Here is a 27,466-nt window from a genome sequence, read left to right on the forward strand (position 1 = left end):
ATTTGTAACGCACAATGAAAGCCGGAAAAAGTCCACAAGAGTATGCGTTGATTGTCAATTTCACTATATTTGGTATTTTTTTTTCCAGCTTTCCAGTACAGGCCACAGAATATAAAATGCAGCCAATAGGAAGTACAGTTTGTCATGCAGAAAACAAGCCCTCACACAGCTCTGTACATGGAAAAAATCTATAAAAGCTCTATGGACAGAAAAAGAAACCTGAAAATTTTTTTTTAAAAAAGCAAAGTCGTGAAGTGGGCTCCGATCGCGGGTGTTTAACCCGTTAAATGCCGCGGTCAGCCCAACCGGGGCATTTAACATGCCTTCCGGGGGTCTTTACCCCACAATCGCCCCCCCCCCCCCTTTGCACCGTTTTCGGGGGCGCCGATCCCTGCTATGGAATCTTGGGGTCCGATCGTGACCCCAGAGGTGTCTGCTGGCAGTGCCTGAAAGATGGCGTCTCTGACGTCATCTTAAAGGCACAGTGTCAGCCTATGCATGTGCATCAGTATTGCAGAGTATTACCATGAACAAGTAATCAGATGATTGCTTGTTCATGTCCCATGGTGGAACAAGTGAAAAAGTAAAAAAAAAAAGGTTTTCAATAAAAAATAAAGTGAAAAATCACTAAAAATGCCCATAAGCCCCAAAACATATAAAGAGACATATAAAGCTCAAAAAAGTCTAAATCATAACACAAACCCCACATATATAGTATCACCGCGTCCGTAACAATCCATAAAGTTAAATAAATATTGAACCTGTATGATGAACGCCGTAAAAAAAAAAAACCTGTAAAAACCTGCCAAAAATTATGATTTTTACCTATTGAATCCCACAAAAAATGCAATAAAAACTGATCAACAAAACATATGTACTCCAGAATGTGACTGGTGCAAAGTACAACATGTCCCGCAAAAAACAAGCCACCAAGCAGCTCTGTAGCCAAAAACGTAACAATGTTCTGCCACTTGGAAGACGGCGATGCAAAAATGATAGATTTTTCCCTACATTAGGGTTTTACTTGGCAAATTTAGTAAAACATAAGAAAAAATATTCATGTCTGGTATCCCTGTAATCGTATCGACCCATAGAATAAAGATAACAGGATTATTAGTCTATACGGTGAACACGAAAAAAAAAAAAGGAAAAAATCCAGTACAGAATTGATGCTTTTCTACTCATGACCTCAAAAAAAAGTTCCTAAATTTTCAACAATAGGTGATACCAACCCCAAAATGGTAACAATGGAAAAAGCATCTCGTCTCGCAAAAAAAATGCCGTCACATAGCACAAATAACGGAAACACTAACGTTTTATAGCCTATAAAAGGGGCCAATGAGAAAACCAAAATCCTGGAAGCTGCAGGACGCCCCTTGCCTTCTGGGCCCTGCTGTGCGCCCATAAAACAAGTCACACCCACATGTGGGGGGTCTCTGTACTCGGTATAAATTGCAGAACAAATTGTATGGTGGGTTTTCTCTCTTTATCTTTTGGAAATGTGTAAATTTTAGGGCTAAATGAACGTATAACCGACAAAATTTGACCATTCAAAATTTCACCTCCATTTTGATTTCAATTACTATGAAGATCTCAAGGGGTTAACAATCTTCCTAAAAGCTGTTTCTGATAGTATGAGGGGTGCAGATTTGAAAATGGGTTGGTTATATAGGGGGTTTTGATGCTAAATATGTAAAATTTCATTTAAAACTGTGATTATCCCCAAAATAGTCAATTCTGAAAATCCGGAAAAGCGATATTCGATTTGTAAGCCGCGTGACATCAAAATAAATTATCCAGACCTTTCCAAAATGATGAAAATGTAAAGTAGACACATGGGAAATGTTACTCAGCAACTTATTTAGGTGGTAAATCTATCTGCCTGAAAACTCAATGATTTTGAATTTTGAAAATGGCAAATTTTTCCAAAAATTCATCATTTTTTCTTTTTTTTTGTAAATAAATGCAAAACTTATCAGCCAAAATTTACCACTAAAATGAAGCACAACATGTGGGGAAAAAACAATCTCAGAATCGCTTTGATAAGTAACAGTGTTCAAAAGTTATAACCATATAAAGCGACGCAAGTCAGAATCCAAAAAATGCGGTTCAGCCTTAGGCTACGAAATGGCTGCGTCCTTAAGGGGTTAAACTTCCAGTATTGTGTGACGAAAACAAAAACATTACTGGCCCGTACGGGGATCGAACCCGCGACCTTGGCGTTATTAGCACCACGCTCTAACCAACTGAGCTAACCGGCCATGAGTCCCTGCTGCTTGTCTGACACTTTGTCACGCATCCTTCCTGCCGGGCAGTGAGGGCTTAGACATCCCACTGGTCCACAAAAAGATTCTATAACCGGTCCAAGAGATTATATAGGGTCTTCTATTAAGAGAAATACAGGTTCTAAGAGACCGAGGCAGTTGTGGGGGGGGGGGGATGTGGACCCCCAGTGATCTGTAAATGAACCCCAATTCTATGACTAGAGGATCCAGTACAATTAGGGGACAATCTATTGCGGCTATGTAAAACCATATATCCCAGGTGTTGATTCTCAAATTTCCCCAAAAATAATAGATACAAACATAAACAGTGCTATTCTTTTTTTTTTTAAAGAAAAAAGAAGAGTCAGGATATATCAGGTAGCGTGGCCGAGCGGTCTAAGGCGCTGGATTAAGGCTCCAGTCTCTTTGGGGGCGTGGGTTCGAATCCCACTGCTGCCAACTCATGGTTTTTGTTTTCTTGTGTGTTACCGCACGAACAGATAAAGAAACTGTCCTCCTGTCCACACTTTAGCCGCTGTGCAGATAGAAACAGTCTAGAGCAGTGGTGGCGAACCTATGGCACTTGGAGGCATCTCTGTGGGCACACGGGCTGTCTCCCAGGCACACGGGCTGTCTCCCGGGCACACGGGCTGTCTCCCGGGCACACGGGCTGTCTCCCGGGCACAGAGTTTGCCAGACATGGTATCTTCCTGTAGTCTCATGCAGTCCAAGTAGTGCCCTGATATTTTAAAGTGACCCATCCTGTGCTGCTTGGTCCTGTCCGAAGAGTGAAAAGGTGTCGGATTGAAGCTCAAAGATTCTGGTAGCAATAAGTTTGTTACTGCCTAAATTGCTGTGTTGGCACTTTGGGAAAAGCTAGTGGTTTTTGGGTCTCATTTTGGGCACTCGATCTCTAAAAGGTTCTCCATCACTGGTCTAGAGGATAGGGCATTCCAGAGAATTGGTGCAGCTGGGAAGAAGTCCCGGAGAAGTGATAGTTTTCAATTATTAATGGATATCTCATAGACATCCATGGACATTACTCATAGATCCTGTGGTTATCTTCTTATTTGTTATCCATGACCTCTGTCCTTCTTACAAGTGGTAGTGGGTGTGTGGACCCCAGTAATCTGTAAATTAACCCCAATTTTAGACCTGCTTGGGAGCCATGATGCTGCTGCAAATTGTACAGCCTTATCACCGACCCCCTATGTGGTCGTGTTCATGGGGACTTAATCTGACACCCCCTTTAAGAAGATAAAATGTGATTCATTTTAAGCACCAAGTATAGGGTCAAGGTAGCAAGGTAGCGTGGCCGAGCGGTCTAAGGCGCTGGATTTAGGCTCCAGTCTCTTCGGGGGCGTGGGTTCGAATCCCACCGCTGCCATGTAACTTTTTTTTATGGTTCCCGGACCCCCACATAAACTTTATTACACAAAGGTTTTTAAAATCATTTTTATTTTAATCTTTGATGGAAAAACTCTAAAGTAATCACATAAAAAACCCCAATGTAATTTAATGTTTACATCTACAGAATTACACTAAATCAGTGTATTTACATGTACAACAATCCAATGGGGAAGTTTTTATACATATGTCCAGTTACATTCATAAATCCTCTAAATCTCAAGATAGTTTTTTTTCAACCCATGGTTACATTCTAAACAACCCACAAAAATTCTATGGGGCGTTACCTTACCCTCCAATATCATGTGGAAATTTTAATTTTCACCAATTTCTATGTAATCCATAAGAAAAACTATACTGTGTTCTATATGACGTAGGATGGAGGTATTTTTTATAAAAACGATTGTTTCATGGGAGGACGGTTACTTAAAGGAACATTGTCATGTTTTTCTATTATTCCCTTTCATAGAGCTAAGACAACGCCTGTTGATATCCCATATTGGGGCCCAGGACACTGCCCTGAGAGGCAAAGCTGAAAGCCACCAAATGGAATAGGCCCTCACTGTGGCAGACACAAGCCACCCAACGTATGATCGTTGGGCTGAAGGAGACACCTTAGACCATGGCCGACCTTTTCATACGGTTATACGATATCTCTCCTCAATCTTTCCTAAAGAAAGATTCATGGCAGGTGTCTCAAAAGTTGGGCCCCATTAGTGTCTCTCACATTACAGGGTTGTCTTTGCCAATATGGAAGCCTATGAAGTGCCCATCGCACAGACTATGTATGTCATCACAAAGGTCAATCTGTGTTCTTCACATTTTTGGATTTTCACATATATTTAAAATGTTAGCTATTGGTCCCGCATGATTGCCAAACACCAGCTAAAGTCACACCTCCAGGCTGGTGAAGAGTTCCAGGACCCTGATAGAGGAAAGGGGTCTGGTACGTCGGAAAGACATTGACAAAAAGACATTGAACAGCTCAAGATGCATGAACCTAAGATATGGTGACCAAGACCTGGTTCCACTGCCATGGCTCGGGACCTCAAAGGTTCAGGCAAATATCTAACCAGAGTCATCTTACCGAACCTTCGAGGGGCCCAGACTCTTCCCAGTCTGGTCATGTGACTTTGTCATGCTGTTTGGTATAGAAAACCTTGAAAGGAGTTACTCTAGGAGTATCATACAGGACTTCTCAGGGTAAGTGGACCACCAAGACTGAATTTATTAGGATCAAAACAAATCGTTTCTATAGATTTGGATTAATAAGGACCATGTTCCACCAGTCATTGGGGCTAGCTTAAATGGCTATATATCGGTGGGGGGGGGGGGGGCGTCTCTTACATTTTTCCTTAAATAAAATAAAGGGAATAAATTCCATCAAGGAGAAGAAGGGGAATAATTAGTTACCACACTGATTCAATCTTACACAACCTTTTTTACTAGAACCCATGTGGAGTATTAGTCTTTCTGAAAACTCATAAACCCACCATAAAAGGTCCATCAACGTCAACATTTAGTCCATTGACTCCATGAGCTTGATTCCAGGCGTGAGATAACCTTACAATGGGATATGGCTTAGATTATCTTCCATGAGGAACACCTTCAAACTTCTTCCACATGATGAGAATAGTGTAGCGATTCAGAAGTTCACCATTCAGCTACCATCACATTTTGACGAGAAGACCACACAATGCATTGTTCAACAAAGTCATTTTTGGATTCATGTCCAGAAGTCCAGAAAATATTTCAGTGTGAGGTTTCCGCAGAAAAATGTGAATGCTGCATCACGTTCATAGGATTCACCAAAGGCTATTGGTGGTAGAGTCATCACTGGTAGAGTCATGGACGAAAGACGAGTCAATCACTTTAACTTCTGCTGGTTGACTTTGTCTCTCTCCTTCTCAAGTTTCTTTCTTCTACTCTCTGGAATTTCCTCAAGGCTGATACCATGATTACCCATCCTGTGGGAAGTGACATGGGCATGTGATAATATACAGATCATACAAGGCTTAACTTTTTGTAATCCATTATTTAGAACTAACATTTTGAAAACATAGGAGCGATGGATTATACTAGAGCATCCATCTGACCCTAGTGGGAATATTTGTCTAGACTTCAATTGAGGTCAACATGAGTCTTCAATTGTTTTCATGGTTGGGCTCAGGGTAAGTTAGTTTTATGGTACAAAAAGTTAAAAGTAATATAATGACCTAAACTCACTTCATTGGAGATCCCCTTGATTCCAGAGCTCTTCTTCTCCGCTCCCCAGGTCTTAAAGTGCTATTGGACCAGAAGCAAACTCTTCCGTCATTGTGATGGCCGAGCAAACCATCCACAGCAATTGGCTTGGCCATCACATGCACAATAAATGTTATTATGTCCTGACTAACAGGACCGGAAACCCTGGGGACTGATGGGTAGCTCTGAGACAAGAAGGCCCAACAGAAACCTGCAGTCTAGAACTGAGAAGTGACCATGTGCTTCATGAATAGAGAAGCCTGCGTTTCACACATCATCTAGTCCGGTTCACCCAAATACTGGATTATGCCCAACACAAGACGCATGAATGGACAAAGTCAAATAGTTAAGATCTTGCAGTTTAGAATAAAGAATGACACCCTAGAGACTTACCCCGGCACAATATCTGGAGGGGTCGGTAAAGGTTTATTGAATCCTTCCTTTCCTACCAGCCAATAAGTATCTTCCACTCCTTTCCCCTAAATGAAGAAGGGCAATTGTTGAAAATTCGAAGGAACGCGTAAACATTGGGCATTATAATATAGGATATCCCTTTACCTTGAGTTCAGTTTTACCCCTCGTTTCTGTCTTGTATCCTTCCCCTAATGAGTTCAGGATGTTGACGGTGCTGATGTTGACGTGGATACGGTAAGCTGGGAGGAACATGTCGAAAGTCAGAACAAGTCTGTAAATTCCCAAAAACTTTATAGCCAACTATGTTTTTTTGAAAGAAAGTATTCATGTTTTTCCATTAGGGGCCACTGAATAGGCTACCGGAACACAAAGAAGGAATTTACCTACAAGGCCATTGTGTCTCCAGAGCTTATAGAGATAAAAACAACCTCTTTCCGTATGTGCGGCGCAGAGGTGCTCAGTCCGTATAAAGAAGGCTCATGGACTGAGCCCTCTGCATACGGAGGTGGGGTTTGCTGCATATTGCAGCAAACACCCACCGCTAAAAACCACGATCGGTGGTGCCGTCTTTGTTCCGATCATCGCTCCCCCTAATGTCAATGGGGAGAGGCGATCGGTTGCCATAACAGCCTTGGGTCTTGTCAGACAGGAGGCTGCATGGTTTCTGAATATTCACGACAATGTTCCAGTGGCTCATTGTAATGAATCTTATGTAAAAACGCCATATGCTGCAATACAGAAGTATTGCAGTATATGGTAGGAACGATCAGACCCTCTAGGGCTAAAGTACCCTAGAGGGTCTAAGAAAAAAAAAAGTTGGAAATAAAAATAAAAAATGTAATCACCCCCTTTTCCTAGAACTGATATAAAACGAAATAAACAGTACAAATCACAAACACGTTAGCTTATCGCCACGTCACAAAATGCCTGATCTATCAAAATATAAAACCGGTTGGACGCATAATGAATAATAGCGCCCAAATGTTCCGAAACGCTCCTTTTACACCCTTTTACATCACATTAAAAATTTAATAGAAGGTGATCAAAAGGTTGCAAAGATCTCAAAATGATAGGAATGAAAACGTCAGCTCATCCTGCAAAAAAATGACACCTCACACAGCTCCGTACACCAAAGTATGAAAAAGTTATTAGTGTTAAAAGACGGCAAAAACATTTTTTCTGTATGAATTCGGTATCACCGTGATCGTACCGAACCAAAGAATAAAGCAGATGTATCACGTCACGCAAATGCTTTTTTTGGTAATTTCACCACATTTATTTCCAGCTTCCCAGTACACGGCATGGAATAATAAATAAACTCACTGGGAAGTAAAAAAATTTTATGCAGAAAACAAGCCATCACACAGCTCTATGCACAAAAATTTGAAAAAGGTATGGTTTTTTGAAGGTGGAAAGCGAAAAATGAACGAAAAAAAAACGCTATGTCCTTAAGGGGTTAAGGACCTATTGAACTTCAGAAGTGGCACAGTGGACAGAGATGGAATCGCAGTTCACATCTCGGTGGGGTGGTGACCTTGGTCATTGTAGCTCAAGTGATTGGAAGTAACCCAAGCTCTGCCACCACACAATCCTCTTAGTGCTTTGGTGGCTTCTGTGAAGACCTTTCCAAACACAGGTACAAGGAGACGTGCACAAGCCGGTGGTCCTCATTTCTAAACACAACGACTCAGATACTGGAAGGAGACTTTAACCATCCAAATCCAACACTCACGTAGACCGGTGGATTCCATACGAGATGCCGTATTGACCGTATCACCAAAGAGACAATATCGTGGCATAGTGAGCCCAACCACGCCAGCTACACATGGTCCTGAGGAGAGACAGATGGAGTAAGATGGAAGAACAGAGCCGGTGGAATCACCACAAAATGGAAGAACTCATTTTTTAATTCCCTCCAATAGTTGATTATCAATTAGCTGTTTAGGGCTCCCACCCAAAAACCAAGGCCCACGACAATAGCAAAATGTCCATATGATGAACGGGCAGTGTCGGAGAGCTGTGCAGCTACTACCGTCCACTCTGAGATCACTAACGGAAAGTTCTATATGTATGTATGTACGTTCGCTAAAGGAATCTGTGACTCATCGTAGATTTTTCAGGTTTTTCAGTTGAAATTTTTAATCCACGCTTCCTAAAATACACTTGTTAACCAGCTTATACAGGAGTCATTGTCTGCTGCTGCTGTGGCAGTTAACATCCAATCACAGCTCAGCTTCTATTTTGCCACATTAATAAGAGCTCTGGGCTTTGATTGGTGCCTATAGGCAATGAGTATAAGACAGCTTAAGTGTGAGGTAATATGGATAGAGATAGAGACAGCAAAAGACAGACAGAGAGACAGAGAGAGACAGACACCAAGAGAGAAAAACACCAAGAGACATAAAGAGAGACAGAGACACAGACAGAGACATACAGAGACAGAGGGAGAAAGAGACAGAGAGAGAGAGGCAGAAAAAAAGAGAGACAGAAACCAAGAGGGAGGCAGAGCAAGTGAGAGAGATAGACCGGCAGAAAGAGAGAGAGGGCAACAAAGACATAGACAGACAGAGTGAGAGAGAGACAGACAGAAACCAACAGAAAGAAACAGACAGAGAGACAGACAGAGAGAGAGAGACAGACAGTGGGGCACATTTACTTACCGGGTCCTGTCGCGATCCCGTGGTGCTTTGTCCGATGAGGATTCGGGTCTGCCACGATTCACTAAGATCGTGTGCCCGAGTTCCTGCATCCGTCGCTTCAGTGCTGAGATCCGCCGGAGTTCACCTTCTTCTTCCTGGTGCATGTGAGTGCTTGATCTTGCGACACAATTCCTTTTTTAAATTCCACGGTTGTCCGACGGCCAGGCCCCCCGATTTCTGTCTCGTGTAAGCCGGCACCGATGCACCAAAATCCGATCGCATGCGCCAGAATCCTGGGGCAATTTGGCGCAAAACAGTAATCGCCGGGAAACCCGGCGAAAATGCGTCCGACTGACCCTTAGTAAATGAGCCCCAGAGTCATAGATAGATATAGAGATTGATATAAAATATTATTTGTTAACCCATTCTATTTTGTTATAGCTAAGAGCAACTATTTAGTGAACGCAATGCCGGGGGCTACAGCTGGATATCTATATTTTTTGTACCAAATATGTTGGTCTAAAAGGGTTTCTTATTGTTTTTCAATTGCCAGACAATTTGCCACTTTTATGGACAAAGAAGGTATAAAAATGTATCGGTGAGAAGGCCGATAAAGTCTAAAATAAACTGCAAAACCAAGACCTGAATGGGCAATTAGATTGGCCTGACGATATTGAGAAGATATCATGCCGGTACAGAAAGGTGGAGCTGTCTTAGATACATTATGTGGCAGGATGGATGTGGGGGGGGGGGGGGGACTTGAGGACTAAGCTTGTTGAACAGCCCAGGGCCTATGGTGCACCTTTTCTACCACTGCTTCCCCTTTAGTCTCTAGATCCATAACCTTATGTCCATAGCGAACCTCAACTCACCAGAATGGAGCCCAATGCGTATTCGGACTGGTACTTCAGGCATATGCCTCATTTTAAATGATCCTACAGAGCTTAGGATATCCAAAGACATGTTAGAAATCTCAGCTGCGTGACGAGTCCCGTTTTTTTTAGGTAGACCCGATGCCACCATATAGGCATCACCGATAGTCTCCACCTTTAAAGATAGAAAGAAAGGACAATCTTTGAAGTTTTCCCCTAAAAAACACAAAATGCATAATCTACAAGTTCCATATTCTAATGGGTACTGTTAAAATCCCGCACCTTGTAGACATCATGAGATCCGATAATGGCATCGAATAAGGTGTAGAGATCATTGAGGAGGTCTACAACTTCGATAGGTTCGCTCAAGGAGGAGATGGTTGTGAAACCTACAATGTCACTAAAGTATATAGTGACTTGGTCAAAGTATTCAGGTTCCACAGGGGTACCGGTCTTTAGAGCTTCAGCGACAGATCTGGGGGAAAAATTCCACCAAAAAAAGTATGAACATGGATATTTTTACTTGTCTAAACAAATATCTCAGTGTTTTTGACCACAGCTCTTACGGTGGAAGCATCTGAGTGAGAAGCTTGTCTGTCTTCTGCTTTTCGACCTCGAGCTCTTCAGTTCTTTCCCGGATCAGGTCCTCCAAGTTACTGGAGTACTGCTCCAACATTCGAAGCATTGAGTCAATGATGTTTGTTTTCCGTCCACGGTTTATGGTCTTAAACTGAATTCAAAATGACACAAAAACACAGGATAAAGGAATAGTCAGAGAACAACATTTGGCCATACTACCTGAAACATAAATTGGGTTAGCCTTCAAAAAAATTCTTATTTCACCCATTTAAGGTAATGAACCTTAACATTTCTAATGCAAAAATTGTATCAATTTTCAAATGATTCATATTTTATGGAGTGTTCTAGAATGTTTATATGCACTACATGAATAAACATGAAAACAAAAGCGTAATAAATAGGAGCTTACTAAAGGGGGGCGTACAACAAGAGAGGACACTGCCTACATGGTGTTCCTGAAAAATAAGCTTGTTTTTCAAGGTTTGGATAGGCAAAGGGAGGATGACTAAAATCAGGGTGGGCTCCAGGTTTCAGTAGGCCTCTGGGCGACAGAGCCTCATTAGGCCCCTTTGCAGTGAACCCAGTGAACTCAAAACTCAGAAACTAAAACAGTCTCCTATTTCCTAAAATATTCCCTACTTTATTATCCCAAACAGCCCCCTCATGTTTTTTTTTTTTAAAGCCACCTCACCCCCTATGGATTTATTAGATACAGTCCCCCTCACCCTCATGAATTCCTTATGTACATCCTTAGGGGGGCCCCCCACCAGCTCTTGGTCCAGGTATGCCCAGTGCTGGCGACGGACCTGAAGAGTTTAAGGAAAGCGTCATTGGAGCCAATGATGTGGGAAACAGGAACAGGAACGAAGAAGGCTTTAAGATTTGTGTTTTTAAGTGGTGGAAACTATTTTAGGACAATTTTGATGTAGAGGAACAAGAGGAGATGTCAATGAGCATCCTCCATCCGTAGAAGAGGATCTTAAAGTGGTTTAGAATGCGTATGATGTAGAACACACACAAACATTCGTGATGACACAAGGTTTAGAAATAAAGCTAATCCAAAATCAACAGACTCGTGAAACTGGACTAAGCAGGGAAGTATAGTCAATGATAATTACCGTAAAGGGATTAAAAGAGATGCAAGAGTAGCCATGAGTTTACAATGATTCATGTAGAGATATCGAGAGCAAATTCTGGAGCCCTGGAAAGCAGAGACGTAACATCATGACCGGACGGTTAATAATAGCAGCTTGGCTTCAGAGTCAGTCGACAACGTAAAATCTTCTTTGACCATGCATACTCAGCTTATCTCATATTACATACCACATGTCAACTGCTAGGGGTGGACGCAAAGCTCATCTGCTGTCACTGGCAAGTCCATCCAAGACAAAGTACTTTTTCATCTACAAACAGGTGTTCGGGAGTGTTGGATGGCTCTTCGAGACACTAGTTCTCCCCCAAGCAGTAAGGATGTCCCCAGCTGCTGTAACCGTTGCCTGGGATTTTTTATTTTTTTTGGCTGTGGTTCCTGTGTGAATGTCCTCGTATGTTTGCTATGTTTCTCCACGGTTTAAAAAAAAACCCTTGGTTCCAGGAGGTCCCTTCGATAACGACATTACGAGTGATCCAAACCGAAACTGGTTTGGTGACACAATGGATCCACACCAGTAATTTGTTACAGGATTCTGCTGTTTTTTTGGTCCCCATAGAGCAGTGGTGGCGAACCTATGGCACGGGTGCCAGAGGTGGCACTCAGAGCCATTTCTGTGGGCACTCAGGTTACCACAGGACAGAGTTCACCAGAAAGGAACAAATCCACCAAATCTTTCATTGGCTTTTTGAAACTGCGGGAACAGTGAGAAGGTGTGGACAGGGCTGCAATATCTTTTTGAGGTCCCCCTGCTGGACCCTTCACTATTTCTCTACAGAGAGACCCTGAAGAGAAGCTATAATGAGAGTCCAAATTTGCACTCTTTCTTTCAACAGCATTGGTGTCCTCACGTGGCCGATACGATTACAAGATGTGGAGGAACAGGAAGTGATACGTTACTACTTAAAATGCCAGGTTGGCACTTCACAGTAAATAAGTGGATTTTGGTGGTAGCTTGGGCACTCGGTTTCTAAAAGGTTCGCCATCACTGCCATAGAGATATGCACTCAATCACTTTGTTTTATTGAATTATTTCAACATTTAGTCCTTTCTGAGAAGTAAAGAAATTTCCTGTAACGTAGACTCAACCAGAATGATGCAAGGCTTTTGGTGATGGTTCACTCCCATTTATATGTTGCGATGCTATAGTTACACTCATTCATTCCACACTCCTGTTTACATGAGGACAGCGTTAGACTAGGGTTCCTCAGGCCAACCAAATAAAAATACTCCTTCAAACACAACATAAACCATAGGAGTCTACAAAATTAGGATGTTTTTGTTCAACGTCTAGGTACCCTCGTTCTGTTACAGCCTCGGCCGACCAAAAAATCCTTTGGTGGACCAGCATGACCATGCACGAGGATATGTACTGCATTTGTTTGATCACTAGACACTGCTTGGTAAAAAAAAAGTTACTAAAATAATTACTCCAGTACTAACACAGCTCAAAAACATTGAAGGACATCTCACCTGATCGAAAACTTGGTCTATGTTTGGTCTTCTGTCTGGGTGTTCACTCCAACACTGCTTCATTAGATGAATACATTCGGGAGGCGCTTGGTCTAGAGATACCGACGGACGGCAGAGCGGTGGAGGACGAATAACCTTGCGTATTATTTCTACCAAAAACATGAAAATTTTTTTCAAAAACTGTAGAAAGTTTTGAAAAGAAAAAGTGTGATAAAATATTATAATAGAAGAGTTTATACTTACCATCTGCAGGAAGCTCCAACATACAGTATGGAGTCCCCCGTACAATCACCTCCTGCATTATAATCGAAAAACTATAAACATCTCCTCGGTAGGAACCTTTGGTCAATAAATATGGATCACGTAAGCGTTCTGGAGCTGTCCACAACAGATCTACAATGATAAAAAAACTTGATTAAGTTAGGACATTATAAAGGATGTGATGTAGAGGTTCCCCGTTCCAGCCATTCTATGATCCTACCTTCGGGTTTGGGTTCATCCTGAGTTAATCTTTGAGCTTCATACAATTCATTTACACCATAGTCTGTCAACTTCAGGACAAAGCGACCATCCACAACACAATTCCTGGACTTCAGACGTCCATGAGCAATTTCTCGGTGATGAAGGAACTTCAAGCCCTGAAATCGGATACAACAAAATAGAATGACCTAATATGTGAAGGGCCTGAGTGGCTCATCGATCTATTGCCAAGGATCCAAGGATATTAATGATAGTGCATTCATAGTTTGGGGTTGAAAAAACATAACAAACTTTAATGACATACTGCTATGCAGAAGTACACTGGAGGGTTTCCTATTAGGTTGGGGGCCTTAGAGACTTTTGGACAATTTTAGGCTTCTAACAAGTTTGGCCAGCCTCGATTCCACTACCAAATGGACGATGGGTGAGAGGGAGGACCTTCCCACTAAAACCACCTAAATGCTGTAGTCACTATTGACTGTGGCATCCAAGGGGTCATAAGACAGTCTAGAACATGGTAAGACTGTGCAACACTTTTAGTAAGCCAATAGCCAACGGCCTACTTTACGACCCCTTAGTGAAGAACGTAAATGGTAATACTAGATTATCCAAGAAGTTAATCTGACCCCACACTTGATAGTATACAATACCGAACAATCCAAGCTTACTATTGCTGGACAATCAATGAAATCAACTTCAACTCTTTGCATCCTCCCTAGTCACATGTGAAACAAGTATTTATGGCAATAAGTTTCCCGGTACACCGAGGGCTCGGTCATGACCACTGGATCACCTGTTCTCCTCTTTCTAGGCTGCTCAGCACCACAGGAATGTTTTTTGTACCCCTTGCAGAAAGGAGTTGTAAAACAATGCCCCAGGTGCACCAAGAAGCTGTAGGTAAACACTAAATTATCCCGGCTTGGAAACAAGAACGGTATCGCCTGGAGAGCTTATACAGTGCCCGATACAAGGCGGGTTTTACCTGTGAGTTGACTTGGGAGATGACCAACTCCTTTTAATAGGGAGTCATTCTGTAGTCCCCATTTTTCCCCAGTGATCAGTGACATTAGTTTCAACATCCAATATGCTAATTACACTCTCCACTGTCACATGGGTGGTGTCAGACTGCTTTCCCCTGCCCAGAGAGGCCCATTTGGCTGTAACTAGCCCAATTAGCATATTGGGGGCTAAATCAATGGCAGTTAGGGGCATTACCAGAGACCCTCCATTCTCCTTTTCCAGCACTGAATTAACACCCCCCCATTGCACCTGTGCCCACTGCTTGGTGCGCTCTTTCGCATGCACAATGGATTGGAAAAGCCATCAGACAACAATATCTAATGCACAGGAGCGGAACCTCACAAGACAGCACAGAGATGTTGGCGAGAGGAAGATGGTTCGGATCAGGCAGTGGCCATACTCTAATAAGGTGGGGGGCATAGATAAAGGTACAGAAGGTGGGGCCTGGAGGTGGTCTGGTAACACCCCCCAGGCACTTCTGTACAACTGGTGACAACAGAAGGGTCAAGAGAGGGCAATATAGACATCTATGTAGAAAAAGGGATTTTGAATCCTAACACATTTCCTGTAATTCTAGATTCCAAACACTTTTTTTGGCACAATCATTGGTACATAATTAGTCCACCAAAAAGCAAGTCTACCAAGTCCTTAACCTTTTCATGAATGTGGTTTCATATATGTTCTTCTTACGTCACAATATAACATCACAGTGCAAATCACCGCTAAAATCTTGCACCAAAAAAAAACACACCTAGCGCAAAAAAAAAAAAAGAATTGCCCCCCCCAATGACTCCCCAACACAGTGACGAACGATAGAAATCGTATAAAACGTGACTCCATGTGAGATTCGGGAAAATCAAGCTCCATCACTCATATTCTTACCTTAATAAGATCTAGAAGAAGGGAAGATTTGAACATCCAGTCCAGCTTCATATCTTGGTTCTGGATTAGGTCCTCTAGGCTTCCGCGAGAGCAATGCTCCGACACTACCCCAAGGATCCCCATGTCATTAAACATCCCCAAATACAGGTTCACATTTTCATGGCGCAATTCACGAAGCTGAAAAAGAATTCGGAAAAGAAAGTCGGGTTATTTCCCTTTACTTACTATGTCTTAGATTCCATGTGGAACGTTGGGGAAAATTTTTGGATGTGTCTCCCGAACTTGTCCTGATTTCTTGATGCCGGAGAGCAATCTACATCGAGAAGCGTCAATCCTGCATACCCAAGGTAGCCTGTCTGAAAACTATTTCTTCTCCAGGCCTTTCTTGACTGACTTGTACATCTTGTTCTACGTATGGTTTGCATAACCCTTTGTAAATATTGTCAGTATGTATACAGTATATACCCGTCTCCATGTTTTTCTTCTATTATCAAAGGCAAATCTACTTGACAAAGGTCGATATGAAACTTTGAAACTTTTTAAACTGTAAAATATCATACAGGCAGTCCCCCACTTAAGAACACCCAACTTACAGACGACTCCTAGTTACAAACTGCCTGTATATGATTATATTGTTAATTTTTTTCTTGGTGATGTCCAAATGGTACCTCCGTTTTTGCCTTCAACTCTATCAGTGTCCGGAGAAAGGTGTATCCAATATTGTGGCATCGACACTTAATAAATATGGTGCAACCGGTGCCAAAAAAAGTTTTTTCGTCTGAAAGCCAATAATAAATGCCGCCCCCCCCATTGTGTTTGCACCTCAAGATAAATCTGTATTTTTTCACTCTCATTAATACCGATTTGATTTGTGATGTGGTTTTGCCTGGGGCATTTTCTGCACCTTTCAAAACGCAATTAAAATGCATTGATTACGCGTGGCCTAAGAATATACAAGTTATATTTCCATGCAGCAGTAGGTGGGCCCACAGAATCAATTTCACTGGTGGGTCCTAGGCTCCCCACTCCGACCATGCCAAAGATGACTTGGACTCTACACTTTCCTTGGAAGTTTCGCATATCTCTCCATCTGATGGTCTTAGAACAGACTAAGAGCCAGCTGGGTGTTCATCCATCTTCTCAGGTTCCAGAAATGTAGCCGATATCTGGGTAGGACACACCATGACTTCATAACAATGTTATGAAGTTATGTCTAGAGAACATACTGAACTGACCTGTGGCCCTCTCCAATATTCTCCACAACTGCACATGTAGCGTAAGATATTTTCATGAACTTCAAGACAATTCAATGTGATTTGCTTGTGTAGGGAATACCTGGTTTATTGTGATGGGAAGACACAATTATGAACGTTTTAGTTTAGGGATAATATTAAAGGGGTGTTGACCCCGTTTAGTGGATCTTAACTTCGGTACAACAGAATCACAAGGCCACTACCTCTCAAAGCAGTCCCTGTATGGGTCCCACTGAGAAAAACGTGTTGTCAGGGAGGGAATAGTCAGTGACTGGGCAAGGTCAAGGCAGACAGGCACAAGCTGCAAGTCAGGGCAGACAGGCACAAGCTGCAGGTCAGGGCAGACAGGCACAAGCTGCAGGTCAGGGCAGACAGACACAAGCTGAAGGTCAAGGCAGACAGGCACAAGCTGCAGGTCAGGGCAGACAGACACAAGCTGAAGGTCAAGGCAGACAGGCACAAGCTGCAGGTCAGGGCAGACAGGCACAAGCTGCAGGTCAGGGCAGACAGGCACAAGCTGCAGGTCAGGGCAGACAGGCACAAGCTGAAGGTCAAGGCAGACAGACACAAGCTGAAGGTCAAGGCAGACAGGCACAAGCTGCAGGTCAGGGCAGACAGGCACAAGCTGCAGGTCAGGGCAGACAGGCACAAGCTGCAGGTCAGGGCAGACAGGCACAAACTGCAGGTCAGGGCAGACAGGCACAAGCTGAAGGTCAAGGCAGACAGACACAAGCTGAAGGTCAAGGCAGACAGGCACAAGCTGAAGGTCAGGGCAGACAGGCACAAGCTGCAGGTCAGGGCAGACAGGCACAAGCTGCAGGTCAGGGCAGACAGGCACAAACTGCAGGTCAGGGCAGACAGGCACAAGCTGCAGGTCAGGGCAGACAGACACAAGCTGAAGGTCAAGGCAGACAGACACAAGCTGAAGGTCAAGGCAGACACCTACAGATCAAGCCAAAGTCATCACCATGAAACAGAATACACAGTTTCAGGGAAGAGACAGATTCGTACAACAAAGGTGTGGTGTAGAACACAGGAAACTGATAACAGCATAATGCACACCTCTACTAGGGACCTACAGCACTCCAGGAAGCCAAGGTGCCTTCAATCAAGTCAGCAGACATTGGATGGGGGACACCTTACACATGGTGGGCAATCTAACAACACAGATATGTATGTAATATTAAATGCTTTACTACTCCAGAAGATGACTCCTTTACCGTGCAAAATACGTTCCTGGTGGATGGCCGGATGTCTCCATGTTTCTCTCCAGGAAATCTTTTGAGCCATATCCAGTCTCCCTGGAGAATAACACATAAAACGTATCACTGGAGTATAAGTAACTATTTACATCCAGGTACAAAAATCACCTGAAAAACATTTGGGCCACCAAATATAGCCACATGCGTATGGGCAGGCAAGGAGATGCCGAGGTCTTCGAATTCCATTTGGCATAGAGTCTACATTGAAGAACGGCCTAGTCATAGATATGGAGAGGACATCTCAGAAGTTCCTCCACTATTTAGGAGAATCGGGGCCTCTGGTTCCAGGATAAGATGATGAGATTTATATTTTTGTGACTTTTAAAAAAGACCCCCAAACAAAACTCTATTTTTAATAGATCCGGGCTAAATTTGTTGTCCATCGTTGATAATATCTTCTGTGCTTATTGGAAAATCAAAGATGGACAACAAGGAACGTTGTTGCCGGTGATTACATTCGAGAAGAAGACGTTCAACAAAGAATGGAAGTAATGAAAGGCGATGTCCCAAATTTTGGTCAAAAAGACTTGGGGCACTGACCGCTTTATGTAGCAAACACCGACTACGTATGAACAAGGCTCAGGAGAACGTCAAACTTATGACGTGCCATCAGGAAATGTAATATGTGCCACAAAAAACAAGTTCTAACGCAGTACTATGGATGGAAACCAAACTTTTAATGTGCCATTATAAAATGCAACATGTCCCAGAAAAAATAAGCCCTAATGCAGCACCATGAACGGAAAAGGGAAGAAAAATCTAAACAAAAACACCGCTCACCTCGTAGACCGCCACACTTGTTGTATAGGGAGTAGCTGCCGTCATACTTTTCCCGGATATGGAATGACGCGGGGTCCTAATTTCGCTGACGCTCTTTCCCAGAATGCTGGAGCGGCTGTCGTCTCCCAGTTTCTGTAGAGAGATGAAGATTGTATCTACAGTAGATAGAGATGGTCTCCCCCCCCCCCATGTGTTACGTGTCCTCCGTCTTGGATTCTGTTCTCACCTTTTTGCTTTGGGTGTAGACAAATACTAGATCATCCATGGTGAGGAATATCTTATGAGGCCCCCTTAAGAGTCTGGCATGCTGAAGTCTTCTCCTGTATGGGGAATACATGGGTTTTATAGAAGCATCAATTGGGAAATTGTATCTTAACCCTTTAACGCCGAGGCCCTTTTTCCATTTTGTGTTTCCATTTTTCACTCCCCACCTTCAAAAATCTTCAAAAACTTTTTATTTTTTCCATGTAAAGCAGATTTTTGAAGGTAGTTCCTATTCTCGGCCCCAAGTAAAGCTGGCTGCAGGCTTCTGATAAAACCCACATAGAGAGGCAAACCACTGTGCAGAGGATCAGTGTAGAGAGCTCAGAACAAAGCAGTGTAAGGAAACATCGTCTATGGATTTAAGGGAACAATCTGGGAATATAAATCCATTTTTTATCCATTATATAAGTCCTGCTGCTACCAATAGCATACACAAATCTATAACTATACATCTCTCCAGGGACAATACCTAATACTGGCTGTAGAGTGCTAAGAGCACAGCAGTGTGAGGACACTCCCACATTGCAATAGGAGCAGCTACAATACTGGAATATAAATCCCTATTTCACAGTACTGCTGCTATTAACTTAAACAAAGGTCTGATTACATCTTTCCAGAGACAGCCGAGTGCACAGAGAACAGCAGTGTGAGGACACACCCCTAGTGCTCTTGAAGAAACTACAATCCTAGAATTTAAATCCATATTTCACAGTCCTGCTGCTACTAACAACATATACAGTGGTAGGATTACACATGTCTCTGGTGACAATACCTAATGCTGACTGCAGAGTGCTAAAAGGCACAGCAGTGTGAGGACACACCCCTAGTGCACTAGAAGAAACTACAATCCCAGAATTTAAATCCATATTTCACAGTCCTGCTGCTACTAACAACATTTACAGTGGTATTACACATGTCTCTGGTGACAATACCTAATGCTGACTGCAGAGTGCTTAAAGGGCACAGCAGTGTTAGGACATGCATCCAGAGCATTTGGAGAAGCTATAATCCTGGAATATACATACATTTCAAAGTCCAGCTACAAACTTACCTTATGTAAAACGCAAGTGAAGCTCCTGTCAGCAAAAAGCTTGAGATGAGGATGAAAATCAGCAGAACAAATGCAGGATCCACGCCTGGAACATATAGAAATCAGATTCTAAGTTGATGGAATAGAACATCAGACATAAGATGCCCCCAGGGGTCTCTGAGATCTGAGGGCATTGTGGGTACCATGTGACACATCTGGGGGCAATGCCTTCCTGTGGCACAGCTCCGACAAGCCATTGGCCAATTGTACAATGATCTTTGCCACCCATCAGTTGGCCTTTCTCCAGAAGTGGCTTTTCTGTCCTCGTTCCCTGGACCTATACGGTCCACTTAGATATTTCCTCATGGTGGCAAGACGGATTATTCCCCGCCTATAGAAATCCTCTGAACCCCTCTCTTGGTTGCATTGGGTTGAAGCTCTCAACCATGTTATACATTTGGTGGAATTACAGGCCATAGATGATGGGACATAAGATCTTTTCTACACAACTTGGTCCTCCTGGTCTGGAGTATTGGCTGACAGCTGGTGATGCCTCAAGTCAAACTGGGACACAGATGTGTTCGGATAGTCCTCCTCTTCCCCCTAATCCCATGTCTGCCATGTTTTTCAGTGCTATTTGGGAAATACATACTAAAACGGTGTCCAATTTTTGTTTCTAAAGTTAAAACATGGATTACGGCATGGTGAGAACACAAAGAGACCTACACATTACGACACATGGGGGGTCATTTACTAAGGGCCCGATTCGCGTTTTCCCGAGGTTTTACCCGAATATTTCCGTTTTGCGCCGATTTCCCCTGAACTGCACGCGATCGGATTGTGGCGCATCGGCGCTGGCATGCACGCGCCGGAAATCGGGGGGCGCGGCCGAACGAAACCCCAACGGATTCGGATAAACCGCCGCATTTAAAAGAAAAAAGTGTTGCGGGGCTCGCGCTTACCTTCACTAGGAATAGGCCGGTGTACTTCAGTGCATTCCAGGGAACTTCAGCGCAGCAGCGCCACCTAATGGAACTACCTTAGTGAATCCCGGCCGGACCCGAATCCAGCGCAGAGAACGCGACGCTGGATCGTGGATGGACCGGGTAAGTAAATCTGCCCCCATGGTCTTAGTCATGGAATGACTATGACTTAAACTAGGTGTTGAAATGTTTAGGCGCTGAATTGTTTTTTAACATTTATTGCATTCTTGCCAATGGATGGATAAACAGCACCGGGACAGGCAAATACGGTGAGTTCTAGGTGTTATTTGGGACAATAAACCATATTTTAAGGGCAATATCTAAGTCCACATCAAAAAATCCACCAAAAACTCAAACTTTCCTGGGTCAGCTACTCCTGGAGCTTGTGTGGTGGACCCAGTGCGCATGATGGACCTTAGGGGCATGTGTAGTAAGGAAGCGGTGATCTTCCTCAACTTCACTGAACCACCACACAGGTCCAAGGAGCACCAAAGATGGGTCTGATGGGCCAACTGGACTCATGTTTGGTTAAAAATAAATGTTAGGGGTTTTTTTATAAACCCAGACCCAAACAAAAGCATTGCTCCATAAAAAAAGTTTGAAATGAAAGGATTCGTCAAAGATTCAAAAATCATAGTTGCCTTTTTCCAAAAACAGCACATTTGTCTCCACGCACAGCCTGGAGAGGAAACCAGCCATGTTTTTGGAAGAAGAAGTTAACCATGTTTTTGGAAGAAGGCAGCCATGTTTTTCTCATCCTGGGAATACCTTCCATCAAAGTATACGATCACATACCTCCAATGCAAATTGAGCTCCTATCGAACCAGCAATCAGAGTCTGTTCCGGGATAGTAACTGTATGGGAAATGAATTTTTCTCAAGTAATGTAGGTCTCCTGTGGCTGAATTGATGGTGTATACAGGGGTAAGTAGTCTGCTCTCCCCATTGGTATCCAGAATGACATACGGTGTCTGGGAGTCCCCATCTGCATCCAAGTTTAGAGGGTAGCCAAAACCTTCCAAATGTAAGTCGCCAGTATGCCGGGCAATGGATGAAGCCGTCACTTTCTGTCCGGTTCGATAAGTCCTTTCGATTAATCTGGCCATAAGGTAGATGGAGTTGTAGATGGTGGCAAAGAGTGGTGACACCTAAATATCAGAACACAACATGGACACAAATTAATACGAGATGATACAGTTAATATGACTGAATGGCTGAGAAGCAAGTGTGTTTTACCTCCATGGGATCAACATCTCGCGGGACCTCATTATTGGATTTTGCTTCCTGGAAAGTATCATAGAAGTTGCCATGCTGTGAGGTGATGGTCAACGTCAGGACAGCGTCGTAGGCACGTCGTAGTTTAGTATTGTTGGTGAAGACCGAGAAGGGGCGGTCATATGGAAGACTGTAAAGGAGGGTGTCGTAGGGGATAAAAACTGTTGTACCATCTGTCATGCGCAGTTCATGAGCTATTTCCAGAAGACGACGCTGCTCCTCTCCACCAATCAGGACAGAGTGCATGCACATGATCACTACTACAAGAGACACAAGAGATTTATTTTGACATTTTTAGAAAGTGCCTTTTTTTGGTATCTTTGGAAGGTTGAGGCGTCAATGCCTTTAGCTGCATAGTCATTATCATGACCATGACACATCAAACTAAATTCGTCCACTTCTAAATTCGTCATTATCCATTGACTTCAGGTTCAGACTCATGCACTAAGGGACACAAGGGGTAAGAACAGGACTGGGACTTTTTGGGTAAGTTGGAGAAGTTTATGCAACTTTTGCGGCATGGCAGTTCAACTTTTAGAGAACCTGTCGACAGACCATGCTTCTTTGATGGACAAACTTTGTGGCATCATCTTGAATATCAACTTTGAAGTGATATGTAAACTGGTTGTCACAGAAGTGGAGAGTTCAGCACTGAAGTCAAGCTCTCCCTGCTGAGGAAATGCCCTCTTTACTGTGTTTAATGCCCCCATTTCCAAGAAGATCACAAACTGGCTCTCCGGAAGTCTAGTGAATGATGTCAGTGGTAGGCGTGTTGTGAGGTATGGAGAGCTTGACTTCAGTACTGACCTCTCTGCCTCCCTGACGTTACACAGCCAATTTATATCTCACTTCAAAGTAGATTTTTTTAATTATGTCACCATGCTGGGCCATGAAAAAAATATAACCAAAAAACCTATAGCAACTTGACAACATACTAGTTTTGGTTAATTAGGTCAATTTCTTCTGACAGGTTCCCTTAAAGCTAAACCCACTTTCAACTTGGGCCATCCATGATTTTTCTGTGCAACTACGCACTACTCTTTAAAAAAAACACTAGAAACTGTATAAATTCCATAAAAAAATGTGGTGCTAAGCAAGATAAGGTTTTTGGTGCAAATTATGGCAAAATTTTGGTGCAATTTTCTTCGTTAATCTCCTCCAGTGCATGTCGGATATTCAGATTTTGGATCGATTATTTTACAAAAATTATGAAGGGACTGGGAAACAGGAACTGCTCAAAAAGAAAAAATGGAAAAGGAGGTACTATAGATTTAAACAGTGTAGTATGTATTTGCGTCAAATTTTTATACGTGGGGTGTACCCATATATCAGCCCGATATGTATTTTATTGCTATATGAAATATTAAATTGTTTCATATAGTACCATACATCGTAGCCTTCCATCCGAGGTGGGCATTGTGCAATGGTACCCCAGTGTACTTCCAATCGAAAGCCAATAGTAAAGTGTGAACAGTTCTTGTAAAAGTGTTAAACCCATGGGAGAGTAGGTAGAAAATAACCCTATATACATCTGGAGGAAAACACAACTTACCTTTGACTCTTCGTTTTCTTTTCACTCTCTTTAATGCTTCTTTTGCTCCATCAGGTCCCTCTTCCATGGTAACTACTGGTCCAACAGGAAGGCCCCAGTTACGAAGAGCATCGGCTACTTCCCTGCCAGCACCAATCCAATGCTCTTGAGGAGCCATTATCACTGCTACACCAGCCCAGTGGAAGAAGCTTAACACAGAATAAATAATGTGGACTGGGTGTGGAAGGGGGCTCAGAACTCCAAGGCAAGACCAAGAGAGCATTGGTTTATTCCAACCCTTTGCGAGAAGGCTTGCAGCAGAACAATAGGCAGAGTTGGCTGGTCCAACAAAAGCGGCCACTGAATGTTCCATTAGAGCAAAGGATGCGAATGCACGGTGAGCAGAACATCCTTGGGTCAACAACGTATGGTCAAACCAAATACCAGAAGCAAGTCTATGGTCCGAGTTTAAGTCAGAAATGGCCAGACGAGCTGCCACATCAGGAAGAGCTTTTGCCATCAATGGGTCACAAGTCCAAGGACCCACTAAGCCAATTCGAAAGGTGGCTGCCCAAATAGTGTTTGGTAAGATGATTAGAAAGAGTAAATATAAGACCATCACAGATGGTAATGTCCACCTCGGGTGATTAGAAAGGAAGAGTAGAGATCTTGGACGAGGCATGATGTCAGCACGATTTCAAAGACTGGTGGTCATCGTGAAGGTTGATGGGTGGATTCTTGTCTATTTGGGTTACATTTTGACAGGCGAGCAGAAAGACATAAAGAATGACAAGTTTTAGATCATTGTAGAAGAAATCTCCAAGGCTTAGCAGTTGTGGCCCTAGGAATGATCCAGGGATTTTCCTTACAAAGGCTATAGAAAGGTCAAGCAGGATTTGGACAACCTGATCACAGTCACATATGTTTTGTGACAACTACACAAATTTAATGTGAATGACTATACATAGTTGTAGGATTTTAGGGTGGTAAATACAGAAGCCTTACAGAGAAGGAAACCCCTATATTATAATATTAGGTCATATTATTATTGTTATTTGAAATGCAAATAACTAAAGACCCCTAAAGACCATTTTAAGCAGAAGACCACTCAACATTTCCCAACTTCAAAATTCTTCTCCAAATCTGTCAAAAGAAGATAATTCTTCGACTACGCATGAATCCTGCTCGGCAGGGACCCAAAATTCCCATAAAAAATATTTTTAGCTTTTAGATTTTTTATATACATAAGGTATCCTTTAAGAGGTCCACTATGGAATTGTAGAAGGCTATCTCAATAGGGTTCCTTGGAGGCAATATTAATCAATTGAGCAGTGTTCTGCTACGTAGATTCTGTAGAACTATAAATCCATATGCTAATTTAAAGGTCCTGTGCCTACAAAAACGTACCAAAAACATTTTTTCAGACATCTTATTCCACGTTTTTTAAGTTAAGTACTAACCTGGATCTCTTGGGTCTTCATCGGAAAGTTTGACACAATTGGTTGTCGATAGATGTTCGGAAGGTTGAAGATTCCTCGAGATCCACCGATCAGTGCGGTGACAAGAAGATGGAGCAAGACGCAGAGAAACTTAATCCTGATCTTTAATCTTCTTTTTTTTCCTTACCCTATCTTCTACTTACTGGACTGTTCTTTTTTCTTCTCTCTCCTCCTCCTAATCTCTTCTTCTTGTCTATCTGCTGTCAAATTCTACAGTCCCTCAACTCCGATGTTTGATTGTCTACCATCTTTCATTGGCTTTATCTTCTGACTTCTAACTCTGTGGTTTTCCAATCTCGGTACCAAAAATAAATCGAAAAATAAAACACGTATTCCCATAAAGTGCCTCTTCTTAACCATCCATGGACTTTTTCCCACCACTACCGGTCCACTTTCTGAGAAATGAATATTCTTCTTTTTATTGATAGGCAAATGTCAGGACTTCTCCTCCACCTGTCACACTAACCCCCCTCTTCTAACAATTCTCTCAGAACTCATTAAGCTGATTAGCCAAAGCAGTGCTGAAGGGGGGTAAAGATTAGGTCACCTCTTACTGTGTGTCAGAATAGCGTCCGCCCTCAGAGGTCTGTAGCTTCTTTATAGAGAAGATAGCTGAGAGAGCGAGATACATGCACACAATACAAGAGAGGTAAATGGATATAGATGTGTAATGTCTATCGAGAACTCGAAAGTCACACTTGGGTAGAGAGTGCCACCAATAAAACTGTAGGTCATGCTTCTTATGTAAGCATTGTATACCTAGCCAATCCCTATTGGTTTAGAATCTATGACCTCATACATCACCTGTACACGGTATAGTTATAGGGAGTGAAGAGGCCAAGGTGCTAGAGGGGGCCTACACAATGAAACACCAGAATTATACAAAGCCTACACAGTTGTTGAGTAGTGAGTTGAGTGAGCAGGGATGTATGATGCATAAATATATATAGAATAAGCTCATTAACAAAATGATCGACAGTGGTAATTTCCAATATGGCGCTGTATGTGGCGCACGGTTCCTTCTGCTCACATTCTCTGTGAGGGCCCTTCTTGCATTTAGGTACGGCAGTTACAGTGTCTTAGGAGGAAGGTAGGGGGTCTAGTGGTGGTGGGGGTCAGGGTAGCTTCTTATAAACATGGGTCACCAATCAGATTACTTTAATCTGATTGGCGAAGCGGCACACATGACTGCTTCTCCACCAATAGGAGACAAGTACACAAGATACAAACTTCGAAGGTCCTGTCCTCAAGCACTCATATCCTGGCTAATATCAAGCACTGAGTGTTGGTTGTTAGTTGTCTATGTTGATATACAGGTTATCGCCATTTAAGTCCACATTCTTGTATACTACAAGTGCAGAACAGTATCTAACACTGTTAGACACTGGACTGCACTGTGACCTGGCTACTGGGGGAGCACTGCGACAAAGCAACTGGGGGAGCACTGTAAAAGGGCAACTGGGGGAGCACTGCAACAAGGCAACTGGGGGAGCACTGTGACCAGGCTACTGGAGGAGGACTGCGACAATGCAACTGGGGGAGCACTGTGACAGGGCAACTGGGGGAGCACTGCGACAGGGCAACTGGGGGAGCACTGCGACAAGGTAACTGGGGGAGCACTGTGACAGGGCAACTGGGAAAGCACTGTGACAGGGCAACTGGGAAAGCACTGTGACCCGGCTACTGGGGGAGCACTGCGACAAGGTAACTGGGTCAGCACTGTGACAGGGCAAATGGGGGAGCACTGTGACCCGGCTACTGGGGGAGCACTGTGACCAGGCTACTGGGGGAGCACTGCGACAAGGCAACTGCGGGAGCACTGCGACCAGGCTACTGGGGGAGCACTGCGACCAGGCTACTGGGGGAGCACTGTGACAGGGCAACTGGGGGAGCACTGTGACAGGGCAACTGGGGGAGCACTGCGACAAAGCAACTGGGGGAGCACTGCGACAAAGCAACTGGGGGAGCACTGCAACAGGGCAACTGGGGGAGCACTGTGACCTGGTTACTGGGGGAGCACTGCGACAAGGCAACCGGGGGGGAAAATGTGACCCGCCTACTGGGGGAGCACTGTGACAGGGCAACTGGGGGAGCACTGTGACAGGGCAACTAGGGGAGCACTGTGACAGGGCAACTAGGGGAGCACTGTGACAGGGCAACTAGGGG

At 43.3% G+C, this 27,466-nt stretch overlaps 1 protein-coding gene and 3 non-coding genes across 4 annotated transcripts; 2 read left to right on the plus strand and 2 right to left on the minus strand.

The window, feature by feature from the left end:
• Window positions 1–2,187: 2,187 nt before the first annotated feature.
• Window positions 2,188–2,261, minus strand: TRNAI-AAU (transfer RNA isoleucine (anticodon AAU)). Its single transcript has one exon. It is a non-coding gene; the product is annotated as a tRNA-Ile (tRNA).
• Window positions 2,262–2,641: 380 nt separating this feature from the next.
• On the plus strand, window positions 2,642–2,723 carry TRNAL-AAG (transfer RNA leucine (anticodon AAG)). Its single transcript has one exon. It is a non-coding gene; the product is annotated as a tRNA-Leu (tRNA).
• An 846-nt stretch (window positions 2,724–3,569) lies between these two features.
• TRNAL-UAG (transfer RNA leucine (anticodon UAG)) lies at window positions 3,570–3,651 on the plus strand. Its single transcript has one exon. It is a non-coding gene; the product is annotated as a tRNA-Leu (tRNA).
• A 92-nt stretch (window positions 3,652–3,743) lies between these two features.
• GUCY2D (guanylate cyclase 2D, retinal) lies at window positions 3,744–25,772 on the minus strand. The gene is made up of 19 exons (XM_072149905.1): window positions 25,262–25,772; window positions 23,823–24,543; window positions 22,232–22,530; window positions 21,792–22,143; window positions 20,035–20,119; window positions 18,946–19,039; window positions 18,720–18,851; window positions 17,898–17,978; window positions 15,425–15,601; window positions 13,524–13,680; window positions 13,286–13,435; window positions 13,043–13,191; window positions 10,407–10,570; window positions 10,123–10,315; window positions 9,841–10,015; window positions 8,062–8,160; window positions 6,474–6,568; window positions 6,309–6,394; window positions 3,744–5,638 (listed from the first exon to the last, which is right to left on the minus strand). The coding sequence occupies exons 2-19, from the start codon at window positions 24,481–24,483 to the stop codon at window positions 5,539–5,541; spliced, it is 3,249 nt and encodes a 1,082-aa protein (XP_072006006.1). The 5' UTR covers window positions 24,484–24,543; window positions 25,262–25,772; the 3' UTR covers window positions 3,744–5,538.
• Between the last annotated feature and the right edge of the window lie 1,694 nt (window positions 25,773–27,466).

The sequence above is a fragment of the Engystomops pustulosus genome, chromosome 4, assembly GCF_040894005.1.
Source record: "Engystomops pustulosus chromosome 4, aEngPut4.maternal, whole genome shotgun sequence".
In the NCBI taxonomy this organism is placed as follows: Eukaryota; Metazoa; Chordata; class Amphibia; order Anura; family Leptodactylidae; genus Engystomops; species Engystomops pustulosus.